General features: G+C 37.3%; 1 protein-coding gene across 1 annotated transcript in view; it reads left to right on the plus strand.

Moving 5' to 3' along the window:
- Positions 1 to 25,608, plus strand: part of CNTNAP2 (contactin associated protein 2) — a 2,003,631-nt gene that overhangs the window by 773,251 nt on the left and 1,204,772 nt on the right. The window contains exon 5 of the mRNA XM_024742848.1: positions 18,140 to 18,287. Within this exon, the coding sequence (XP_024598616.1) occupies positions 18,140 to 18,287 (148 nt within the window). The remainder of the gene's footprint in view (positions 1 to 18,139; positions 18,288 to 25,608) is intronic.

Below are 25,608 nucleotides of genomic sequence, written 5' to 3' on the forward strand. Positions count from 1 at the left end.
TGATGTCTCATACTTTTTATGACAAATTTGTTCTCAGTAATTTTTAATACCATTATGATTTCCTTTTTTGACCACGATGGTATATTTGTCCTTGTATGTGTCTCCTGTTTGAGTTTATCCAAGATTATATTGCTAGTTGATGACAAATTGGGATTAATTTTTTTTAATTTCAGAGCTTATATTTTTATTTTGTTTTAATTTTTAGTCAATGTAACTTAACTGCATTGTCTTCTGAGAATGCACTTTGTATGATACCAATTTTTAGCCATCAACCATGGCTTGCTTTAAGGCCTAAAACATGTAATTTCCATATATTTTTCAATCGATGCTTTGAAAAATATTTGCAGGGTATTTCAAATCAATAGCATTAAGCTTATTATTTTGTCTAAATCTCTGTATGCTTAGTAAATTTTTGTCTGATGTATCCATAAATGAAAGATATATGTTTAAATTTTCCATTATTATAGTATTTTATTAATAAATTCTTATTAAAATTTACTAGTTGGAATGGCTATGCAAAAGAACATTTTCTATATGCAGTTATTTTAAAATAACAGGAAATATAGAAGGTATTTCCTTTACTCATTTCCTATTAAGGTCCTGGCTGTGAGGTCAAATGAAGCGTTTTTTAGAGCATGGGAGTAAAAATGTGCGGACTCTTCAGAAAAGAGTAAGAATTTAGTTAAACCATTCAGAGGAAAAAAAAAAGATGTGCAAACTAAACCCAGCATAAACTAGCATAAATGAACTATTTCTTATACACCTACAACAGAGTAGAGATTCTCATGATTTTTTAAGATTGTTTGGCCAACTTGAGAAACAACATTGATTAACACCAACTATGGTCAGCCTATCTGTATATGTCTATGTGATTTCTACACAGTACATTTTTTTTTTTTTTTTGCGGTACACGGGCCTCTCACTATTGTGGCCTCTCCCGTTGTGGAGCACAGGCTCCGGACGCGCAGGCTCAGCAGCCATGGCTCGTGGGCCTAGCCGCTCCACGGCGTGTGGGATCTTCCCGGACAGGGGCACGAACCCACATCCCCTGCATCGGCAGGCGGACTCTCAACCACTGTGCCACCAGGGAAGCCCCAAAGTACATCTTTTTATCTTGCCTCTTATACAGCATATTACTTTTAACTGCTAAGAGTAAATAGGCTTCTCTGAAAATAGACATTATCCCAGTGCATAGGTATTTAAGCTGTGGATCTTTGCTTTAGAGCAAATTAAAAATCTTTATTTTATTTTATTTTACTTTTGTTAACGTGTGTAATGGGCTGTACATTCTTGGCTACATAAAAGGAGAAGATTTCTTTTTCTTTTTTTAATAATTTTTATTGGAGTATAGTTGATTTACAATGTTGTGTTAGTTTCAGGTGCAGAGCAAAGTGAATCAGTTATACATATATCCACTCTTTTTTAGATTCTTTTCCCATATAGGCCATTACAGGGTAGTGAGTAGAGTTCCCTGTGCTATACAGTAGGTCCTTATTAGTTATCTATTTTATATATAGTAGTGTGTTTATGTCAATCCCAATCTCCCAGTTTATCCTTCCCCCCCCTTACCCTTGATAACCATAGGTTTGTTTTCTACAACTGTAAATCTGTTTCTGTTTTGTAGATAAGTTCATTTGTACCCTTTTTTAAGATTCCACATATAAGCGATATCATTTGGTATTTGTCGTTCTCTTTCTGACTTGCTTCGCTCAGTATAACAGTCTCTAGGTCCATCCATGTTGCTATTGGGTTGGCCAAAATGTTCATTTGGGTTTTTCTGTAAGATGTTATGGAAGAACCCAAATGAACTTCTTGGCCAACCCTATACAAATGGCATTATTTCGTTCCTTTTTATGGCTGAGTAATATTCCACTGTATATATGTACCACATCTTTTTTATCCATTCCTCTGTTGGTGGACATTTAGGTTGCTTCTATGTCCTGGCTATTGTAAATAGAAAAATCTCTCTTTAAATAGCTTGTCTCTTGCTTCTTTTCTTTTTTTTTTCTCATCTGAAATAAAATTACTAAATTTATCAGGTGGTTACTGTACTCTTTAAATTAGATAATGCTATCTGATCAACTACCTCAGCCTACTTTGAAAATTTTCTTTAAACTATAGATATTTTCTTTAGACATGGCCATACTTATAGATTATGAAATTCAAAAAAGAAAACAAAGGTACACATGAAACAGTAAACAATTTTGGGCAATTTATATGGCCATTGGGACCTTAAACTAAATGTCTCATTAATCCTTTTATCTTTTTTGGTTCTTGCTAAATAAAAATATTTTTACATCAAAGTGCTATTAATTATTCTTGTGAGAAGACACAAACAGTAAGAATAATCTGAGTGTCTTGCAACTAAAATAAATTTTACGTATGCATGATTTTTGCTTTATTTTTCTGTATCTATTTTAGTATAAGAGAGAATGGTCTGTGTGAGCCAACAAAAAAGAGGAGTTCAAATTGTTAGACTTCAGTTATTACTCATTAGTATATTTTAAAGTGTGTTTTTTAAATGCCTAATTGTATTAATTTTATAGTATAATATTGTAACAAAATCTTTTAAATTAGGAAACAACTTTGCTTGATAGGACAAGTAACTTCCAAGTACTGTGTGATCGTAGCAAGGTAGTTTTTTTGTTTTTTTTTTTTTTTGCGGTACACGGGCCTCTCACTGTTGTGGCCTCTCCCGTTGCGGAGCACAGGCTCCAGACGCGCAGGCTCAGCGGCCATGGCTCACGGGCGCAGCCGCTCTACAGCATGTGGGATCTTCCCAGACCGGGGCACGAACCCGTGTCGCCTGCATCGGCAGGCAGACTCTCAACCACTGCGCCACCAGGGAAGCCCACAAGGTAGTTTTTAATAGCACCTTCCATTTGAATTTTATTTAGTAAGAAGTAGGGATTTCCCCAAATTTTTTAGTCAGAGGCCTTGACATGATTAGTACCATATTTTGCATTGTAGAAGAATGAGATTGAAAGTGGGGGAAAAAACTGGGAAATTATACAATCTCAGGTAGGAAACAATTAAAAGAGCCTAAACCCTGGAATGAAAAATAAATGAATCTAAAGAACAGTAACTAGAATTTGATAATGAACAGCACAGAGGAAAGTAAAGTTAATAGAACCGAAGATTTTAGGGAAATTGGGATATTGGAAAATTAGAATTCTGCACAGATATTTTCAACTGGATAGACTCTAAGGGCTTTGGAGATAAACTTATTGAGAGATTATAATAGGAATTTTGTACTCATGTACTAGTCAGTGTTCTGATCAGAAGCAGATAGCACATTCAAAAGGGTTTACCTAAATAGAACGTAGTGAAGGGACAGTTAAGTGTGACCAGGTTTAAGGGAGTGAAGAAGGGATGATGAGACACTTACGAATTAGAAGCCTAGGGAAGCCATTACCATTCCTGGAGCTTACAGAACAAAGAGAGGAAACAGTGTTATGAAAGACCAGTGGAAGCCAGGCCGCCCGGAAGACAGACTGCCTGAGAAGAGTTGATGATTTGCTGATGTGCCCCATTGGTGGGATAGAATCAGCTGCCCGACAGTAAGGGGGCCTGAGTAATCCAGTCTATACCAGCTAGCTTCATCATTACTCAGGCTCCCATGAGGATAGAAAATAAAATCTGGGTAGTGGAGGAAACAGACGGGCAGCAAAATGTCCTCGTAGAATATAAGTCTGAAGGCGTGAAAGTGGATGATCTCACTTGTGGAAGGGTAAGGAGAACAACGAGATCTTTAATAGTCCACAGAGAGATTAAAAATATCCAGTTAGATGGAGAAGTAATCTGAGACCAAATAAAGTGTGCAAAATGGAAATGTCCCTGAATAAGAGAGATTCAAGGAGTAGATGACTAATTGTAGAGGAAGTTGAAGAAAAATTGAAAAACCAAGAAAAAATTTACTGGGCCATTATCAGTGATCTTTCTGTTTCCAAAGAAAAGATAACAATTAGCAAACTGCTGAAAACTTGGGCTTCCCTGGTGGCGCAGTGGTTGAGAGTCCGCCTGCCGATGCAGGGGACACGGGTTCGTGCCCCGGTCCGGGAGGATCCCACATGCCGCGGAGCAGCTGGGCCCGTCAGCCATGGCCGCTGAGCCTGCCCATCCAGAGCCTGTGCTCCTCAACGGGAGAGGCCACAACTGTGAGAGGCCCACATACTACAAAAAAAAGAAAAAATTGCTGAAAACGTGAGCATAGAGAAAGAGGGACATGCAGAGCACAGCCCATTTATTTGAGAAATTTTGTAAAGAAAAGGAGCAGAAAACTAGGACCAGTAAAAGTGGAGGAATATAATGTAAAATGCTGGGGGGTTTTTTCCCTATAAAAGGTAAGATTCAAATATATTGGGAAAAAATAGCTTTTATAGACCCAGGAAGTGTTAGTTATTTTGGTTCTTTCTCTGTATTTCAAAGAAACATTACCAGGTATTAATTTTGCTGTAGAATATAAAAATGGTAAGATGCATAAGTATATTCAATTGAGAAAGAATAAAGTCATTATTAATGTGCAAATAGAGAATACATTTAGAGTCAAAATTATTAGTATTCCGTGGCATAAAGCTATCCAAATGAAGAATTTCACATTTTGAAAAGACACAATTTAAAGTTGTTAATTTACTTTGCTAACTCTGACCCTCACCCTAAATAAAACTTGATTGTTTTGTTGATTTTATGCTTATGAACGCATTTGGTTCCACATTTAGAATGAGATGTACTCTGGGTACCTCCAAGTATATTCTCAAATTCATTGCCACTCAAACATTAAATACTTGAGAAAAGCAGTGTTTATGGAGGATAACCTGGAGGCAATGCAATCCATTCATTCCTCTAGAGACCCTGAACCGTTTCTAGATTAAGTCAGTTCAGCAGAGAGCTGAATACCTGCGTTGGAAGTTTTGCTTACCATTGTGTTTTGGCGTTTAGAAACTGCAAGAACCTCCCTATGAGATTTGCTGCTATCTTCTCATACAGATGTTGTAGAACACTTTGTTCATTGTGTAGCATGGTTCCTTTTACATCGGACTCATTTGAGAAATCTCTTTCTGGGCTCAGTACCAGGAGTCTTAATGCTTCGCCAAGCAACTGGTTAGATTTTATTTTTACAGACAAGATGAATCTCACAACTGCATGTGTCTCTATCTGCATAGTTTGCCAAAAATCTGAAAGCCAAAGTTTTAGACACAGCCCTCCAAAAAATATTTTTTGTGGTTTATTTTTATCAAAATAGTATATGGAGAAATATTTTTAATCAAGTAGTACAGAAAGAATTTAATTTAAAAAGCAAAAGTTCTCTTCCCAATATCTCCCCATCTCTGGTTACATTCTCCCTATACACTTATATAGCAGTTTGTTCACTTATCAACTTAGAAATCACCTACTGACTACTGATTCTTTTTTGTGTGTGTGTGGTACGTGGGCCTCTCCCGTTGCGGAGCACAGGCTCCGGACGCGCAGGCCCAGCGGCCGCGGCTCACAGGCCCAGCCGCTCCGCAGCATGTGGGATCTTCCTGGACCGGGGCACGAACCTGTGCCCCCTGTATCGGCAGGCGGACTCTCAACCACTGCGCCACCAGGGAAGCCCAAATACTGATTCTTGATAGATCAATTTGTAATTAGCTAACCTACTTTCCCCCATACCTGGCCTGTTTTTAGGAATTATATCGATTTTTTTTCAAATATTTTAAATTGTTTTTTTGTTAGTTTTGTTACTTCTGATAATACACTTACAAGTGGGTTTGCTGTTCTATCAAACTTTGGTAATATCTTTTGGCTCCTTACTTGAAGGACACAGATATTATTCAGCAGGTCCTTTCTTCTCCATTCTCTCAAACTTTTCCATCTCCAAATTTCTGTCAGTTGTGTTGTACTTTAACATTGTTAAGCTTGATGACATTGCTTTTGTGTGTTTTTTTTTTTTTTACTTTGTATATATATATTTATTTCAAGTATTAGAATAAAAGATAATTGATAGCATTTATCTAATGATTTTCATCCTTTCTTATGGTTTGACATGTAGGATGATGAAAAAATGTAGGCACGTTTTGAGAGAAAATAAATGCATAAAATAATGAACTTAGGTTATATAGAATATACAGCAGATTTCTCTGCTGTATTAATTTAAAATACATGATTGCTGCTATAACCACTAAAAATAAGTTTGGCAATTTCTTAAAAAATAAACATGCATCTACTCTAGGGCTCAGAAATTCTGCTCCTAGGCATTTACACAGATACTCAAGAGTAGTTTCATTCATATGAGTAAAAAATGGAAAACCTCCCTGGAGTCTGTCAACAGAAGAATAGATAAACTGTGGTATATTATACAATGAAATACTACTCGGCAATAAAAAGGAATTAGCTATGGATACATATAAAAGCATGGGGAATCTTAACATCATTCTGAGTGAAAGTGATGTTTGATCCCTTTCATAAGTTCAAGAAAAGGCAAAGTTAATCTATGGTGATGGAAATTGAAAAAGTGGTTACATAGGGTAGGGAGTGGTGTCAACCTAAGAAGAGTGCTGATTGAGATTGAAAAGGGAGGTTTCCGAGTTATTAGAAATATTTATATCATGATTGGGGAGGGAATTGCATGGATGAATATTTCTCAAAACTGAGTAAACTATTCACTGAAGATCTTTGCAATTTACTGTATGTAAATTATACCTCAATTTTTAAAAAAGCTGTGTTGCTGCCTATGTTGTCTGTAGTTTGTTGGGAGACCAACAAGTGATCTTATATAATTTTACTATTCGGTATAATAAGTGCTAGGATATAGATAAGCATAGAATTTCAAAAATGCGTGAACATTGTGTAACCTCTCCATGGCAGAGACAATGTTGTGCGTTTATCAAACCTGTTCCATTTTTCTGCTGCATTCCCCAACCTCTTCCACACTAAGGTTAAGGCCAGAAAGATACATGACCAGTGCAATGTATATAGAAGTGATACCCTCTATTTCTAAATCTGAATATAAGCCCCACCCCTGTACATTTCTCCATGCTTTTTCTTCTGTTTCTTCGGTGGCCTTGAGAACCAGAGGTTAATGATGAGAACCAAACATGGTGAGCTTGGGTCTCTGAATGACTATGTGGGGCAGAGTCCCTCTGTCTCTTCTTTCCATGCTGGACTGAAATGTGAGCAGGAAAGGCTCATGTAGTACATTAAACTGCTGGAGGGATGGAGGGAGGGAGGGAAGAAGAGAGAAGAGGGAGGGAGAGAAAGGGAAGGAGGGAGAACAAGAAGGAAAAAAGAAAAGGACAAAAGAAAGGGAAGGAGGGAGAGAAGAATCCAAGATTCCATGGGAATAAGCTATGGGAGACAGTGAAGCCATCCAAAAGACTGGATCTACCTTTTGGGTGTGCTGAGAGCAGCTGAGCAAAGGATGAAACCTATAGGACACCATCACCATGTGACTCCCATAAAACATAAAGGGAAAGATTGATGAAAGAGCTAGATCTTTAAAAGATATTTGCCTTATTGTTTTTTTAAGTCAAAATGACTGTTTTACATCATAATTTTTAATTGATTAATGGTTCTTCTAGTAAGATAATTCTAAAATCTGTTCATAACACGAAAAGGATAAGAAATATCTGAGTCAGGAGCGGAAGCGTCCAGAGAGAGTATTGCTGCTTATATGTAGATAAAATATTTTGGCATTTTCCCCCCAACATATTTGCTGTGGTTTAACAATCTAAAGAATATGCTTTTAGCAGAGTTGAAGTGCATTACAGAAGTGAACATAGAGATTTGATGGTCGGGTGTGTGTGTGTGTGTGTGTGTGTGTGTGTGTGTGTTAATTTTCACATTGATCCTAGCATTTCTCTCCTGATTTTGATGTGATTTTTGCATGACTATTTCCTGTTTTTCCCTCATGATCTCTGGAATTCCCAGATACTTTATATATTGATAATGACATCCCCATAACTCTGGGAAAACTTGTTTTATTAACCTAGTGTCTTGTCGAATCAGACAAGCATGCTCTATTTTTTTCCTGTAGGATATTATCTAACATATGGTTTATTAACTATAAATATTTTTGAACTAGTTTTTGGTACATCCCAAAATAAGAGCTGTGAAATATAAGCAGGTGGGAGTTTGAGAATGAACACTTTTATTTACTCATTTAACCGGGCAGTAAACTGATACTCACTAAACACCGTCCACTGTGCTAGGGGCAACAGAATGGTGGGGGACCAGAGGTTTGATCACAGGCTTCCATGCTGACTTACATACTTCTGAAGCAGTGATTAGGTGGATGATCACAAACATAATGAAGTTATCACAATTGAATGAAGGGAAAGAAAAGTATAGGATGCTATGAGGCTCCCTGCAGAACGGTGGGTGATTGAGGAGTGAGTGTCAGGGAATGGACTTACTCCAGAAGCTTATGTAAGCTGAGTCCTGCAGGATGTGTTTGTACAGCCCGATCAAGAGGATGACAAGAGCGTGCAGGTGAAGAGGCCAGAGTGGGGCGGTAACATGTAGTACTTTATGAAGGTACTTCTTTTCTTTCTGCCTCGGCAGGGAGTAAAACTGAGGCTTGGAGACTCCGATGAAGGTTGCACAGTAAAAAAATCCGTTTCTACCTTTTGATATGAACTGATGGCACGAGGACAATAAAATTTAAAATCCAGCAAGAAATAAAATTAAACTGGAAGAAAAGTAATTAGAATGATCACAGGTTTATGACATCAACTTAAGGACTCGATATGTGTTTCTACGGCAGCAGCGGCATTTTCTGTCTTAAGAAAATAAGATCTCTCATTTTAAGAAGTATTCGTGTTTTATTGTTTTTCTCACATAAGTTGCCATTTATGAGACTTGTTGTAGCACTAAAAGCTCCTCCTATAGGCTTGCTTTTACAAGAACTGGGTGTTTTAGACATATTTTTCAGTCTTAAGCAAAACCTTGAGCTTGCAATCCCTTATTTTAGGTTTCTGAAAAGGTGAGGTTGTAGTGAAGACTAAATAATTTATTCCCTTCATAAAATACTTTCTAAGTTACACTTCAAACCGCATAATAATGAATTTGAGGGAAAATGTGACTTCCTGCATTATACATAACATCCTTCCAAATCCCTATACATTTTCCTCCAGTCTGGTAAATCATATGCTTCAAGGGTGGACAAAATGCTTTTCAAAAGTTTGTTGGTTTTTAAATGCCAAGTGACTCAAAAGTCTGCGGATGATTTTAGATTTGGCTTCCTATCTGAGGGAGGATTTATTAATTTGAAAGATTGTCTTAGACCAGGGGTTGGCAAACTCTAGCCCATGGGCTCACTCTGGTCCATGCCTGTTCTTTTAATGTCTGTGAACTAAGATGGTTTTTACATTTTTCAAGTGTTGTTAAAAATGAAAAGGAAGAAGGAGGAGGATCTGGGACTGAAAGGTATAGCAGCATGCTAAGCCGAAAATATTTACTGTTTGGTACTATACAGAAAAAGTCTGCCTCTCCTCTCTTAGGCCATCGGAATTATTGTTTGAACTAGAAGAAATATTTAGTGCACATGGTGGGAAATTTTCAGTTATTAAAACTTCAGTGATACTTAGATTATTCTGCAGTTAGCTTTCTGAACAACTCAATTTTTTTTTTTTAAAAGCTCTCAGCTGTATATTTTAATAATTTATAAGACAGTAACTCAGAACGAGCACCGTAAGTTAGGCATTACATTATATTGTTCTGTTTTACTAAGCATAAAGCTTGGCGAATTACATAAATGCTATGTTAGTAAAAAATAAATAAATAAATAAATAAAAAATCCTTCTAAGCGTATATACAAATCACAGCCCATTCGGGAGACTTAGTAGCAGTGACGTGTAATTCACAAGCTTATGTAAATTGATTTTCAGTCTTACAATGCTGAATTTGGCTCTGGTGCTTCCATGTATCCACAAAGCATACATTTTGTGTGACATTTGTCTAAATGAAGGTTGAGTTTTAAAGGATAGCGTTCTATTCAAGATTCAAGTTCCTTTGTAATTTTTCAATTTTTGATACAGATTTACAAATCATAAGGGTTTTGTAAAAATCAGCTGTATATCTTACCTTGTTTTTTCCTTTCTCTCTTTTTTTTTTACATTCATGTGAAAAAGTGCAAGTGAGTGGGGGGTCAAGTGATGTGGGAAAAAAAATGTTCTTTTCAAACCATATGACAATGTAGCCATTACTACTTCAATAGTATTTGCGCTATAGCAGACCTGCCTTTCTTTTCATAATGAACAGTGTCATTCAAACTTTTTAATTGCTTGTATTAAAATTTGCAGAGGAGCTTTGGCTAATGATCATAGTAGCAGCATCTTTGGGGAAAATGCATGAGAAAAGAAGATATTAATGTTGTCAAACTTCAAGGAAATAAAAATGCTGGGAACAGTAAAGGATGCAGGCAAAATATGCTAATTAGTGGGATGGAAATCAAGTGTACATCCAAAGTGTGGTCGGATAAAAATTATCTATCAAACTTTAAATTTGACATTCAAATGGATAACATCAAATATCAAAAATAAAATGTGTTGTGCCTATTAAATAGAAAGAGCTTTACTCCCAGCTGAAAATTTGATTCTCAAACAAAGGTCAATGTGGGAGTGGACGCTCTTGTTACTTTGCCCTGGTCTACCCAGACTAGCTATTCGACATCCAGTAAGTCCTCTAATTTCTCAGAGCCTGAGTTTCCCGGTTTGAAAACATAGCATCCCTTCCAAACTTAGAATTTCCTATGAGGCACAGTCAATACAGAGTGTACTAGAACGCTTTAAATAATAAAGTGATATATAAATATTGGATGTTCTTTTTATAAAATCAATGGCTACACCTCCTTCTACTTTTCTTAACTTTTCCAAATACTGCTATAGATGAGACATTTCCCATATATTTACACCTTTATATTCAAGACAATGATTGGGAACACCTACACCATTCTTTTGAAATGTTTTAAACTTCAATTTAGGGTACTGTCTTAAATCTCAGTATGCTTGGAAGTGAAAAGAAGTACAGAAAACACAATCTACTGATGCTGTGAATTCTGAATACCATATGCCCTGCATTTGTTCATAAATAATAAATGTTACCCTTTCTGAAAAGCTATCCTAAACATCTCCAATTTTCTATGTGACCTTTCAATCTGATGGAGAAGTCTCAAATGCAGTATATTTAAATCTTCACTAATTATCTTTCCCTTTAAATATCTTTGTATTAGTCGCTATTCTTTCAGTTTCCTTAAAAGCAAACAAATGAGAACACAGGTCAAATAATCAGAAAGCCTGTAGGCTTTCTTCAGCAAGCTCTGAATTTAGATGCTGAAATGATGTCATCACAGATGGGCCTACTTTGTCTTTCTCTGACATCCATCCCTTTATAATACAGTGGCCAACAGGAGCTCAGTGGATGGAGTGCTTTCATTCCTAGTGGCTCTGTGTATTGTTTTGTTTTCTCCTCACATATGTCACACATTTGGGATCCAGGATACAAGAAGTGTCCTGTCGCTCCTCTCCAGCACTCACATCCACTCCAGCGTTCCTACCTTTTCCATAAACAACCCCACTCCTCTGGAGCACATGTCACCAGATTATTCCATCCACCACTATCCTAGGTTTTTATGTTATGCTCTAGTCTTCTATTTTCCTAGGAACTTTGCTTTATTTGGGGAGGGGGATTTTACTGGCCCCAGTCTTAAAAATTAAATTATGTGACTTTTTTGCTTAAAACTCTGCAGTGGATTTCCTTCCAGCCCAATTAAAATGAAACTGACAACATTATCATGGCCTGCAGGCCCTCCTTGCTTCCTTACTGTCCTCAGAACATGCAAAGTATACTCAAGATGTTCTCTTTTCTGGCCTTTGTGTATACAATATATGTAATTATATTTATATATATATATATATATATATACACACACATATATGTATACATATATATATGTGTGTGTGTATATATATATATATATATATAAAAAAGCATACCTGGGAGATATTGTGTGTTCAGTTCCAGATCGCCACAGTAAAGAGAATATTGCAAGACAGTGAGTCACATGACGTTTTTGGTTTCCCAGTAAAGCAGTGTTGAAGTTATGTTTATACTATACTGTGGACTATTTATTGTGCAATGCCATTATGTCTAAAAACAATGGGCATATCTTAATTTAAAAATACTTCATTGCCAAAAAACATGAGCTGTCATCTGAGCCCTCAGGGAGTTGTCATCTTTTTGCTGCTGGAGGGTCTTGCCTCCACGTGGACGGCTGCTGACCGAGCAGGGTGGTGATCATTGAAGGCTGGGGCTGCTGTGACACTTTCTTAAAATAGGACAACGATGAAGTTTGCTGCATCAGTTCACTCTTCCTTTCATTTAAACACTTAGATGTATGACTTGGCCTAATTTCAGTATTGTTCTGTCTCAGGGAATCAGGAGGCCCAAAGAGAGGAAAAGAGATGGAGGAATGACCAGTCAGTGAGGCAGTCAGAACACACACATTTCTAGATTAAGTTCACTATCTTTTATGGGTATGGTTCATGGCACCCCAAAACAATTATAGTAGTAACATCAAAGATCACTGATCACAGATCACCATGACGAGTATAATAATAATAAGTTTGAAGTATTGCAAGAATTACCAAAATGTGACACAGAGACATACAGTGAGCAATGCTGTTGGAAAAATGGTGCCAGTAGACTTGCTGCAGTCAGTGTTGCCATAAACCTTCAATTTGTGTAAAAAAAGAAAAAGAAAACAAAACACCATATCTGTGAAGCAGAAAAATGAGGCATGCCTGTAATATATAACAATATATACATATTATATAACTTGGTATATTCAATATATATATTCATTGTATATTATTTTTTTAAATTTTTGTTGGAGTATAGTTGATGGAAAATGTTGGTTTCTGCTGTACAGCAAAGTGAATCAGTTATACATATGCATATATCCACTCTTTTTTAGATCCTTTTCTCGTATAGGTCATTACAGAGTGTTGAGAAGAGTTCCCTATGCTATACAGTAGGTCCTTATCAGTTATCTATTTTTTATATAGTAGTGTGTATGTCAATCCAAATCTCCCAATTTATCCCTCCCCCCTTACCTCCCTGGTAACCATAAGTTTCTTTCCCACATCTGTGACTCTATTTCTGTTTTGTAAATAAGTTCATTTGTACATTTTTTTTAGATCCCACATACAAGCAGTATATGATATTTTTCTTTCTCTGTCTGACTTACTTGCTCAGTATGACAATCTCTAGGTCTGCCCATGTTGCTGCACATGGCATTATTTCATTCCTTTTTATGGCTGAGTAACAGTCCATTGTATATAGGTACCACATCTTCTTTATCCATTCCTCTGTCAATGGACATTTAGGTTGCTTCCATGTCCTGGCTATTGTAAATATATTCATTGTATTTTATTTATTATCTGCTCCACTCTGTACTGCCACACTATGTACTTTAATAATATAAATGTGAACTGAAACTCTGTAATGTTCACCCCTGTCTCCCCAGTGATTTGAACAGTATCTGGTGCATAAAAGACTCTCAGATATTTCCTGAGCGAATGAATAAGTGGATGGATCAATGAGTGAATATGTGAATGAATTATTCCAGCAGAAGTGCTAAAATTGCGCCTCATTGAGTTAGGTGCCCACCCCTGGTGTCAGAGAGAGGCACCTGCCTCTCCTGGATCAGGTGGATTAAGAGTGAAGTCTGGGTAATGTTTAAAGAAAATCTGGTTGCTGTTACTTAAAGAGTAGAGTTTGCTGGGGAAGGAAGGAATGGATGTCTACTGTTTTATCCCCCTTCCCTCTTTCTGTCACCAATGCCAATATGTTAATACCTGGGAATAGGTTGCTCTGTATCTTTTCTCTTACTCCCTTCTCTCAAAATGTTGTTACTTCTTCTTTTGAAATAGATCTCTTTTATTTTCTTACTTTCCCTTACCACCATGTGGCATCGACTCTTAACTGTTTGTTGCTAATCTTTCTGCCCCCACTATGATCTCCCACCACCTAGGATCTCCTGAATATGGCTCTCATTCTGTCATCTAAAAAAAAGAAATGCATGCTAGGTTCTTTTGTCCATAATCAGACAGAACTTCTTAAAACATTCATGATGTTCCAATATAAATACCTCCTTCCAATCAGACTTATGTCCTTATTACTTATTCCTGAATATACCTTAGTTCATGTTTTCAGAGTCCACAATTTTAGTTCTAAAGTAGATTTTCCAGATAAGCTAGTCAAATCCTTTTGGGGGGACAGACACAGGGAGAAGGAATGAAAAGAACTGAGGTCTGGAGAAGTTACCCCTAAAGAACAAAATTTCAGCATAATTACAACTTGACTCTGGGTATCTCTAGCCCTAGATCTGAGCTCCTTCTTTATGCCAGCCTTTTCCTGTTCTCTCCTGTGTCCTACTCCCTTTCTACCTCCTGAACACCATTCTGCCCTCCGACCCAGCTGAGGTCTATCTCTTTCTGTAGTTTTCCTGATTACATAGTTTTCATAGGATTCCAAGTACTATGGAATTACTAGCTATGCCTCGCACTTCTGTACTTCCTTTTGTTGCTGCCTTTTGCAGTAAGGCCTGTGACATCATGATTTATAAAAAGAAATATTTTTTTTCTGTCTTGATCCACGTTTTCTGTCACACAGCTTCTAAAACCCTTGGGACTTCCTAAGTGACAAGAGCAATAAAGCTGAAATGGGTGTCTTTTGTTATGAATAACAAGTTCCTTTCAACCACACCTGAGTTCGTGTCAATGAGGTGATTTTTGGAAAGCCCCTAGGTAACTGTGAGATGGGGCTGGTTAGCAGGGGAACCAACTGTGTGATTAGAGAGTTGGAATTTGCAGCCTTACCCTGACCTCTGGGAAGGAGAGAGGGGCAGGAGATTGAGTTCAGTCACCAATGGCCAGTGATTTAATCATCATGCCTGAATACTGCAGCCACCATACAAACCCAGAAGTTCAGGAGTTCAGAAAGCTTGGTAAGTGTAGGCGCCGGGAGGGCGGTACGTGTGGAGAGGGCTCGGCACCCCTTCGCAGCCACCTTGCTCTATGCACCCCTTCCATCTGGCTGTTCCTGAGTTACATCCTTCATAATAAACCAGTAATCTAGTACGTAAACTGTTCTCCTGAGTCCTGTGAGCTCTGCAGCAAGTGATTGAATCTAAGGAGGTAGTCGTGGAACCTCTGTCGTATGGTCTGTCAGAAGCATAAGTGACCAACTGGACTTGAGATTGGCATCTGAAGTGGGGGTCATCTTGTGGGACTGAGCCCTTAACCTGTGGGATCTGAATCTATCTCCAGGTAGATAGTATTAGAATTAAGTTAAATTATGGGACGCCAGCTGGTGTCCATAAAGGATTGTGTGACGTGTGGGAAAACCCCTACATCTGGTGTCAGAAATAAAGCACTGGGAGTAGAGGAGAAACGCCGAGGAGTATTTTTCTTCTTTCAGGCCTCCTAAGGCTACAAATGTCTCAGAAGCAGGGTTCCAAGAAAGTTACTTGCTGTCTTTGCTGTTGTTAATATTCATATACCACCTAGCACCACGTTAAGCATATAATTGACCCTTAAGTTAAAATTGTTTGGTGGCTTTTGTTGAATATTATTTAAGATAATATTTAGGGCTTCCCTGGTGACACAGTGGTTAAGAATCCACCTGCCAATGCAGAGGACACGGGTTCAAGCCCTGGTCCGGGAGGATCCCACATGCCATGGAGCAGGTAAGCCCATGAGCCACAACTACTGAGCCTGTGCTCTAGAGCCCGTGAGCCACAACTACTGAGCCCGCATGCCACAACTACTGAAGCCTGCGTGCCTAGAGCCCGTGCTCCACAACAAGAGAAGCCACCCCAGTGAGAAGCCTGCGCACCGCAACAAAGAGTAGCCCCCGCTCACTGCAACTAGAGAAAGCCCGCGCAGCAACGAAGACCCAACGCAGCCAAAAATAAATAAATACTTTTTTAAAAAAAACATAATATTTAGATTAACCTATCTGCCATCAAGGATTTAATTCAGGTGATTTTATTCAGGGATTCTCATTGGTATTGCTTTTGAAGACAGAACAACCAATAGTGATATTAAAATTCAGCCATGGTTTAATAAAATAGTTAGATTTGTGGCTTCTTTGTAAAACTAAAAAGCTGGTTAGAAAAATACCTAAAAAGAAAAAAAAACTTTTTACTATTTCCCTTAATCAAATGTTGTCAGCAAGATGCAAAGAAGATGTCTATTTAAGTGATGAAATTTAAGACCTGAAGCTCAAATGGTTTTGTCCAATGAAGGATTGAAGTGGGTGTGGCTATTTTGAAAAGGCAGTGGTAGTATGTAGCTTGAGGAAAACCAAGGAGAACACAACAAAAATCATTACTAAAGAGGATCCCAGTTTCCAAAGCATGAAATTGTACATGTTATAGACTATTACCCACGATGCAGATTGTTGGGGCCATCTTATGTTCTATAAAATAGTTTAAATCTTGAGGAAATATTTCAGTATGCTCCCTGTATTACTAGGTCTTACACTATACATTTTGTGTTTTGCTTTTTTTTTTTTTTGCGGTACGCGGGCCTCTCACTGTTGTGGCCTCTCCCGCTGCGGAGCACAGGCTCTGGACGCACAGGCTCAGTGGCCATGGCTCACGGGCCCAGCCGCTCCGCGGCATGTAGGATCTTCCCGGACCGGGGCACGAACCCGTGTCCCCTGCCTCGGCAGGCGGACTCTCAACCACTGCGCCACCAGGGAAGCCCTACATTTTGTATTTTGGAGGCCAGGAGTATGACTGGAGAATGAGCGCTGGGTAACCAACTTTATACCACAAATTTACCTTTGTGATATTTGTGTGCATTTAAACCAGAGCCTTCCGTTTCAAAGCTGCTATGTACTTTTTTATTAAAAGCATCTCTTTACTTGCCTCTTATTAATTTTATAACTCTTAAAACTTGTTATAAAAGAGATATCTCAAAAACATGAAACTCCTGACTTTATATAGAAGCAAATTCAAAACCTTAGGTCAAGAATATAACAGATTAGCAATGTAATATAGTGTTTATGTTGTATCTTTTCGTGACTAAAAAAGTTCAGTGTTCTTTTTAAAATTTTTATTTCAATGTTTATTTAAGAGATTATTTAAATAAATATAAAAGAGGATCTCATGTAGAATATAGCTTTCCAAAAACTAAAGTTACCTAATGTAGGGACAACTAGAATGTATATATGAAATGAAGTGACTCATGTTTAAAACAGTAAACACATATATTTCTCATTTATTTGACATATTCTAAAATATCATGGTCTCTTGATTTAAATCGTCCTTGCTTTAAATTGTAATTTTATACCGACATTTTTCCTATTATTAAATTCTTCTTATAGATTCTTTTTGAGTGTGGCATCTATGGCTTTCCCTATCCCTGTGCCCCCGTATTATCTTGCTTTATACTTATTATACAGTAAATGTTTTATAAATGTTTGCTGATGAATGATAGCCATGCCCAAAGAAAATCCATTTGTTCTCTGCTGAAAAAATATAGACAATATGAACTTTCAACATAAAAAAAGATTCATGGCAAATGATTCTTGACAGAATCTTCTATAAATAAGAAAAATGAAATAAACATGTTTCTGATCCACTCATATATTTATGCTAATAAAAGGTAGAAGTCCCAAGCCTCTGCACAACATATTCAATTGCTCTTTTTACCGAGCTTATGTTGAAAAAATTTTCAAATTTGTAATGATGGTATGGGAAGGTAACATAGAGGAGATTTTTAAAAAGCAAGAAATACAGTTGGATTCTGTGAAAAATTGCTTATTGTATAGTTTAAATGTGAAATAATAGAACTCGTAATTTAAATGTTTACTGGATACTACAGTGCGTGCCACAGTGTTTCATTCTTTTAATATATGTGTGCATTTCCACATATGAAAGGGCCCATGGAAACTTTGGCCTAGTTCCCATTTAAAATTGGACGTGTTTTCAAATAAAGAACATATAGAAGCTTTTTTCAAATTGTTTATGGTTTAGAGTATATGAAATCCCTCCGTTGGATAAGAAAACTTATGTTTATTGCAGCACATAGAGAACATGGTTGTTTCTAAAGTATTTTCCCCTAATTTTCGAATCCCGTTTATTTTTCAGGCATTTCCTGGGAACGTCAACTCCGATAGTGTGGTTCGACATGATTTACAGCATCCAGTAATTGCCCGCTATGTGCGCATCGTGCCTCTGGATTGGAACGGAGAAGGCCGCATTGGGCTCAGAATTGAGGTCTACGGCTGTTCTTACTGTGAGTACCATTCTGTCGAAATTTGTGGTAGATTTTGTCATCTTCATTTAATGAGTAATTTTGTTATTTTGAATTATTTAATATTAGTTGCTTTCTCTGACAGTAAGTTGCAATGTTTCTTTATATAAATAATATATAAGGTTGTTTGTATGTTATAAATATATATTTACATTTTTACACAAACACACATATAAGAATATCTTAAGGGCACCTTAAGTAGAGGACTTGGGAAATGATTTCTGTTCAGTAGACTAAAAACAGCAAAGCTTATTCATAAAGTTGCTTGAAGTCTTATGAAATATTTAAAAAACAGAAACTTACACTCTTATTCATCTTTTTGGCTCTACGATGGATTTGAAAACAGTCTTAAGAACTTCCTTCTGGTTCTCTTTAATTATATATACCTTTTGTTATTTTAAAGCCAACCACTGAGCTTTAAGGTCAATTATATTTTATATGTCTAAAAGTTTTATTAGTTCCTTTTAAAAACTTACTCAGGGGGCTTCCCTGGTGGCGCAGTGGTTGAGAGTCCACCTGCCGTTGAACGGACACGGGTTCGTGCCCCGGTCCGGGAAGATCCCACATGCCGCGGAGTGGCTGGGCCCGTGAGCCATGGCCGCTGAGCCTGCGCGTCCGGAGCCTGTGCTCCGCAATGGGAGAGGCCACAGCAGCGAGAGGAGAGGCCCACGTATCGCCAAAAAACAAAAAAAAACTTAGTCACCTAAAAAGTTTCTTTTCCTTTAATCGTGTTTTTGATTACCCTTTTGTATTTTTTAAATACATTATATCTATGTCTAATGATTCCAATATATGGAGTTTTAAGGATTGTCATTCTGCTGTCTGTTGTTTCAGCTGGTTTCGCTAGTGGTGCTTTCTCCTCCTCTCCTTCCTCCTCTTAATTCTTTCCTTTCTTCCTTCTTCTTAGCATTCTTATCTGCCTGTCCTTCTTGTCCTTAACTTTATGCCCATCCATCTTCTTGAACTGTGACCTCAGTTTCTTCAAAACTTTATCTGTGGAACTTCTTTTAGGTGAAGGTTGATGGTGGCTTCTTCTGGAGAAGATGGATCTTATTTGCTTCTATGAAGGCAGTACTAACACAGAATTACTTTAAAGATTATTTGAGGCTTTTGGAGGCCACTAGGTACTACACATTCAGTCTGCAAACACACGATTTGCAAACACTGACTTTATTTGATGGGGCTGCGCCTCACGTCTTGCGGGATCTTAATTCCCCAACCAGGGATTGAACATGTGCCCTTAGCAATGAAAGCACTGAGTTCTAACCACTGGACCGCCAGGGAATTCCCCCAGACACTAGGTTTAGAATATGAAGTGTCTGGTAAAATAGTCATCTCCTCCCTGGAAGTTTTTCTTCCTGTTCTAATTGCTGGGGGAGGAGGGATGCTGGATACAGATAGGGCAGGGAATCAGGAGATCAGCTTCACGGAAGGAGTTTCCTATTAGACTCTCCCCTATCCCTTCCTGTAGACCCATAGCAACAAAAGCTTAATTGTCATCAGAAAATGCAAATGTCCTATTGAGCAAGCTTTTAAAAATTAACCAAACATTTGGTAGTTTATAATAAAAAGTATATAAAGCTTTCACCTTTATATGAATTTAGTACCTGTAATGATGACCAAATCATATTTATACATGGGCAATACTGCTATGTGAAGACTGGGCTGGTTACTAAAAAAGGGCCAAAGAGATCATTTAATAAATTCCATAGGTGTTACTTTTATTTGGTCATCACTTTATAGTAGCAAATATAATGAGTAGAGAGACAGATTTAGTTCTTCAGGAGAATGTAGATATTCAGGAAGAAGATTTAACTTTTCAGAAGCCTAAAATGACCCTCAACATAAACTGGGAGCCTTTCTACTATGTGGTCTGGGTATTCATGGGAACAGAACTCTGTGTTCATACATATTCTAGCTTTCAGCATCATGACGGGAAGGCCAAAACAGAATGTTTTTGTCTGCATGACATATTTTCTAAGGGGCATGTTCAGTTTTCAGTAAATGAAAAATAAGTAATATTCTCCATGGAAACATGATGTATGTAATTTATTTTATTACTCATTATTTATTGAGCAATTTCCATGGGTCATGAAATAAGCTAAGTGTTAATAATATCACAGTAAATAAGAAAAACATGGTAAGAGAGAAGGCGGAGTAATTAATCCAGTAGTAGTATTTATTAGGATACAAATAATGAGGGTTAAAATTTTCCCAAAGGCACACAGCCTAAGTGACAGAGCTGAAAGGGAAACCAGACATCCTGGTGGTACAACAAGAGCTCACCACCACTACTGTTTTCCTGCTCCTAAATTCTAACAAAGTGAACCCCATGTGACCTTCATCAGGTTAAGTCAATTATATTGACACCTCAGAAGCACCCATCAAGCCCCCTCCCAGTTACTACTACTTCTTAAAGGTAAATATTCACCTGATTTTTATCCCCATAGATTAGTGTAGTTTTTAAAATTTTTAAATGATATAATAAAATATACATTATTTCCCCTCTGACTTCTTTTGTTCAAAATATTTGTGAAATTACCCATGTTGTTATTTGTGGTATTTGTTTATTTTCATGAATAATATTATTCTATTGTATGCCTATTCTACAATTATGTATTCATTTCGTGTTAATAAACATTGAGTTGTTTCCAGTTTTTGCTTTATTTCAATAGAATTGCTATGAACGTTTTTCATAAGTATAGAGCTAGGAAGGGGTACTACCAAATTAGGATATATGTATGTCTAACTTTGTTAATAATGAGAAAAATTTCCTAAAGTGGTTTTATCAATTTAGACGGCCAAAACCAATGTACTAGGGTTCCTAGTTGCACCACAAATTCAGACATTTAGAAATGAACGTTTGAAAGTTTCAGCCATTCTGGTGTTTGTTCATTATGTGTAGTTCAGTGTTAGTGAACACTTTCCTGATTTTTGAGGAGGTTGTGCTTACTGTAATTTGTATACCCTCTCTTTTGAAGGGTTTGTTCAAGAACTGTGCCCATACTTCTGTTGAATTGTCTTCTATTTATCTGTTTTTCTAACTGAGTAGTTTTTAAAGCCAACCCTGTCTTTTTTTTTTTTTTATTGTTAGTGCTATCACGAGATTTTCCATCAATCCTGGGCCTTGGCAATCACAAGACATGAAGGAGAAATGCTTGAAGCTAAATAGGATGCTAGACTTCTCTAGTTTACAACCTCTCTGGGGGGAAAATAATCCTACACTTTGGGAAACAGGATTAACCTTTGTACCAATAGATGCCAGTGGAGTAAATGATAAATTGGCAACATAAAGTAAGATAAAACTTTATAAAAGATGTCAGTGTTCTAGATCTGCTCCAGCCGCTAGCCACATGTGGTTACTGAGCACTTGAAATGTAGCTAAGACAACTGAGAACTAAGCTGTGTTTAATTTTCATTCATTTGAATTTGAGTTTTAAGTAGCATGACTACTGGCTCCCATATTGGATGGTACAGATTATAAGAACCAAAACATCTGCTTCTTATTTTTCTCCTGTGTCCTTTTTTTAACATTTATTTTTTAAATGGCAATCTCTAATTTTTTTTCTCTTAGTTTGGAAAACGATAATTTAATCATCATGGAAGCTGTCTGTACTATCAAAAATTTATGACTGGTCATTCCTCTAATCAGGTCATTTTCCTAACCAATGTCCAGATCCCATTATTTTTCAAATATCTATATATGAAGAATGCAAAATATATTTATGTCTTTTACAAGAAAAATATAGATGTTTATAATAAGAAAAAGATGTGTTAAACATATTTGTTATGGGCAACTTTTCCAAAGTTAATCGATGATTTAAACTTACCTATACTGGAATTCAGACTAGAGTGGTCTCGTAGAAGGTGGCCTTCTATTTCTTTTCTTTTTTTTTTTTTTCCATTTAGTGAGCTACTGCCTCAAGGGCTTTGTTTGAGTTTTCAGTGGGAAGGGAATCATGGATCTTTGAGAGGGGAAGTGTCCCTCAGATACACTCCCATTTTGCCCCCTTAATCACAGCAATCCTGTGTATTCCAGAGTCCAGCAAGGAGATACTAGGCGTTGATCACTCCTAGGGAAAAGAAATGAATTCTCTCATCTTTTTAGAAACCCTTTAGGGGGTTTATCTGAGATCTGTCTTATACCTGCAGGTTAAGGAATGGGTTTGTACTTCAAAGTTTGCCAGAAGAACTAGAGAAGGAAAAGTATCAGTATGAAGCTGCTTCTGTGGGAGTGTGTACCTACTGTAATTCCCCTCGTATTTGTCATCTTTCTTCTCTGCAGTCCTTCCATGGTTACTCTGTCATCTGAGACGTTAGATACTTCTCAAGGTTGAAAGTAAGAAGTTCACTCTGTTCCAGGTGGAGGGAGAAGTTTATTTCCAGGCCACTGCTTTTAAGCCTTTAGGGCTTCCGCTGTTTCTGTTTCCTGACTTGTCTTGATGATAATATGAATTCCAATTTAGACTCATTTTAAATCATTCTGCTCCCTCTACATTTGGTTTTCCCTCAAGTTTAGTTGAAATAAGTGCATGCTATTATTTTTAAAACTTAATGATATTCCCAATGTCTTCTGACTGTGTAAGCTTTCTCCCAAAACACTGATGCTAATCTTCTTACTCTGTACCAAAGGGACTGCATGAAGCAGACGGGAGAGGTCTCAGTCTAATAACTTTTAAAAATCATTTATGTCTGAAGCACTCAAACATGCATCTTACAAAATCCCTACATGGTGCATTGATTAAAGCAGTGAGCATTTTCTGATGACAAATACTAAATTAGCTTTTAACCAGAGTCTTCATAAAAGTAAGGTCAGCACCTTGGCAAACCAGGATACACACAAACCAAAGTCATTTTTATATACGCTTTCAATTTGGATGAATAATTAATAAAGCCTATATATATATGTTACCCAATGCAAATCCTGGTGGAAAATAAGTGCTAGCCGGGGGGCGGGGGGAATAGATCAAGAGGTGCCGAGTACAGTTAGAAGGAGGACAGTGTTTTGTCCTTTTCATGCTGTGCCAATGGGAATATTCTCTCCTAAGGACCACAGACTAACTGCTGTGGCTCCCGTGCTGCCTAGGCAAGAGATGCTGCCAGGTGTATGTATATTAGGTTCCCAGGGCTGTCGTAACAAAATACCACAAACTGTGTATCTTAAGACAACAGAGATTTATTCTCTCATGTTTCTAGAGAGCATAAGTCTGAAATTAAGGTGTTAGCAGCGTTGGTTCCTTCTGGAGGCTCAGAGAGAGGAACCATCCCATGCCTCTCCTCTAGCATCTGGTGGTTGCTAGCAATTCTTGGTGTTCCCTGACCAGTGTTGCCACATCATTTCAATGCCTGCCTCTTCCTTCACGTGGCCGTCTTCCCTCTGTGTGTCTATGTCTCTGTGTCTTCACATGACCTTTTTACAAGGACACCAGTCATTGGATTTAGGATCTACTCTAATTCGGTATGACCTCATCTTAAAGGAACTAATTACATCTGCAAAGACCCTATTTCCAAATAAGGCCACATTTTGAGTTGCTGGGTGGTTATGAATTTGGGGGAAACATTCAATCCAGTGCAACATTTATTCATTAAAATTGGTAAGAATTTCTGTGTAGATCAGTTTAACTGGGCAGAAAAGTAAAAACACTTCTGAATGTCAACCCATGTTTTCCTATTTACATTAGATATTTCATTTTGCATAATACTTGTATTATTGTATTTTGTGTTCATCACACAGACATATGTGAAGTAAAAGATTTGTATGTTGCTTGAGGATCGATATATTGTGACACAGATTCATCAGTCCATTAGCATTTGTCGAATTCTATGTGTAAAGTATGTTGCTGATTTAAAATCTAAAATGCAAATCAGATCATATCACGCCTGTGCTTAAAACACTTTATGATCCTACATTTGCCTATAAAGTCCAAGTTGTTAGCTTGAAATATAGTGCCCTTCCTATTACCTCTGCTGTCTTAATGTCCTATCATTTCCATGTTGTACTTTATGCTCCACTAATACAAACTATCCGTATTTCCAAATACATGACCTGCTTCCATAACATGTGTTCATCCTAGATACCCTCCCCAACTGCAGTACCCTCTCCATCATTCTTCTGACCAAATTGTCTTATCCTCCAAGATTCACTTGAGATGCAATTTCCAACAAGAAGATTTCTCGGAATTTCCAGAATGAAGCACATCATTTTTTCTTTACTCCTTTTACACTATGTAAATATTTCTAGTGGAATATTCATCAAAACATTCCAAGATGTAGCAGACTGTAAGATATTGGGGGGACCGGGCAGACACAGTCATCTTAGCCATCATTGGCGTCCCACTAATTAGCAGACTCCCTGCACACAATTAATGCTTGCTGAACTGAACTAATGTCAGATGTAAATGATGCAGATCTACCTTATTCCCTCAGTGAAAATTGATGACTATTTACTACGTGATGTTGTATAAATTCCTTCATTGGTTGAACAGGGTATGATATTTTTATTACTAATACACATTTCTTTATTAATGTTATTCAAATAATGCTTTTTGACAGTATATTTTCTTTTGTTTTTTAATTGGGGTATAGTTGTCTTACAATGCTATGTTAGTTTCTACTGTACAGCGAAGTGAAGTAGAGTTCCCTGTGCTATACAGTAGGTCCTTATTAATTATCTATTTTATACATAGTAGTGTATATATGTCAATCCCAATCTCCCAATTAATCCCACCCCTCCCCTTTCCCCCCTTGGTGTCCATATGTTTGTTCTCTACATCTGTGTCTCTGTTTCTGCCTTGCAAACTGGTTCATGCATACCATTTTTCTAGATTCCACATATATGCGTTAATATACAATATTTGTTTTTCTCTTTCTGACTTACCTCACTCTGTATGACGGTCTCTAGATCTGTCCATGTCTCTACAAATGACACAATTTCATTCCTTTTTATGGCTGAGTGATATTCCATATATGAACCACATCTTTTTCCATTCATCTGTCGATGGACATTTAGGTTGCTTCCATGACTTGGCTATTGTAAATAGTACTGCAATGAACATTGGGGTGAATGTGTCTTTTTTTTTTTTAACATCTTAATTGGAGTACAATTGCTTTACATCATTGTGTTAGTTTCTGCTGTATAACAAAGTGAATCAGATATATATATAGATATATATATATACTTATATCCCCACATTCCTTCCCTCTTGCATCTCCCTCCCACCCTCCCTATCCCACCCCTCTAGGTGGTCACAAAGCACCGAGGTGATCTCCCTGTGTCATGCGGCTGCTTCCCACTAGCTATCTA

The sequence above is a fragment of the Neophocaena asiaeorientalis genome, unplaced genomic scaffold (genome assembly GCF_003031525.2).
Source record: "Neophocaena asiaeorientalis asiaeorientalis breed wild unplaced genomic scaffold, Neophocaena_asiaeorientalis_V1.1 scaffold798, whole genome shotgun sequence".
NCBI classification, from domain to species: domain Eukaryota; kingdom Metazoa; phylum Chordata; class Mammalia; order Artiodactyla; family Phocoenidae; genus Neophocaena; species Neophocaena asiaeorientalis.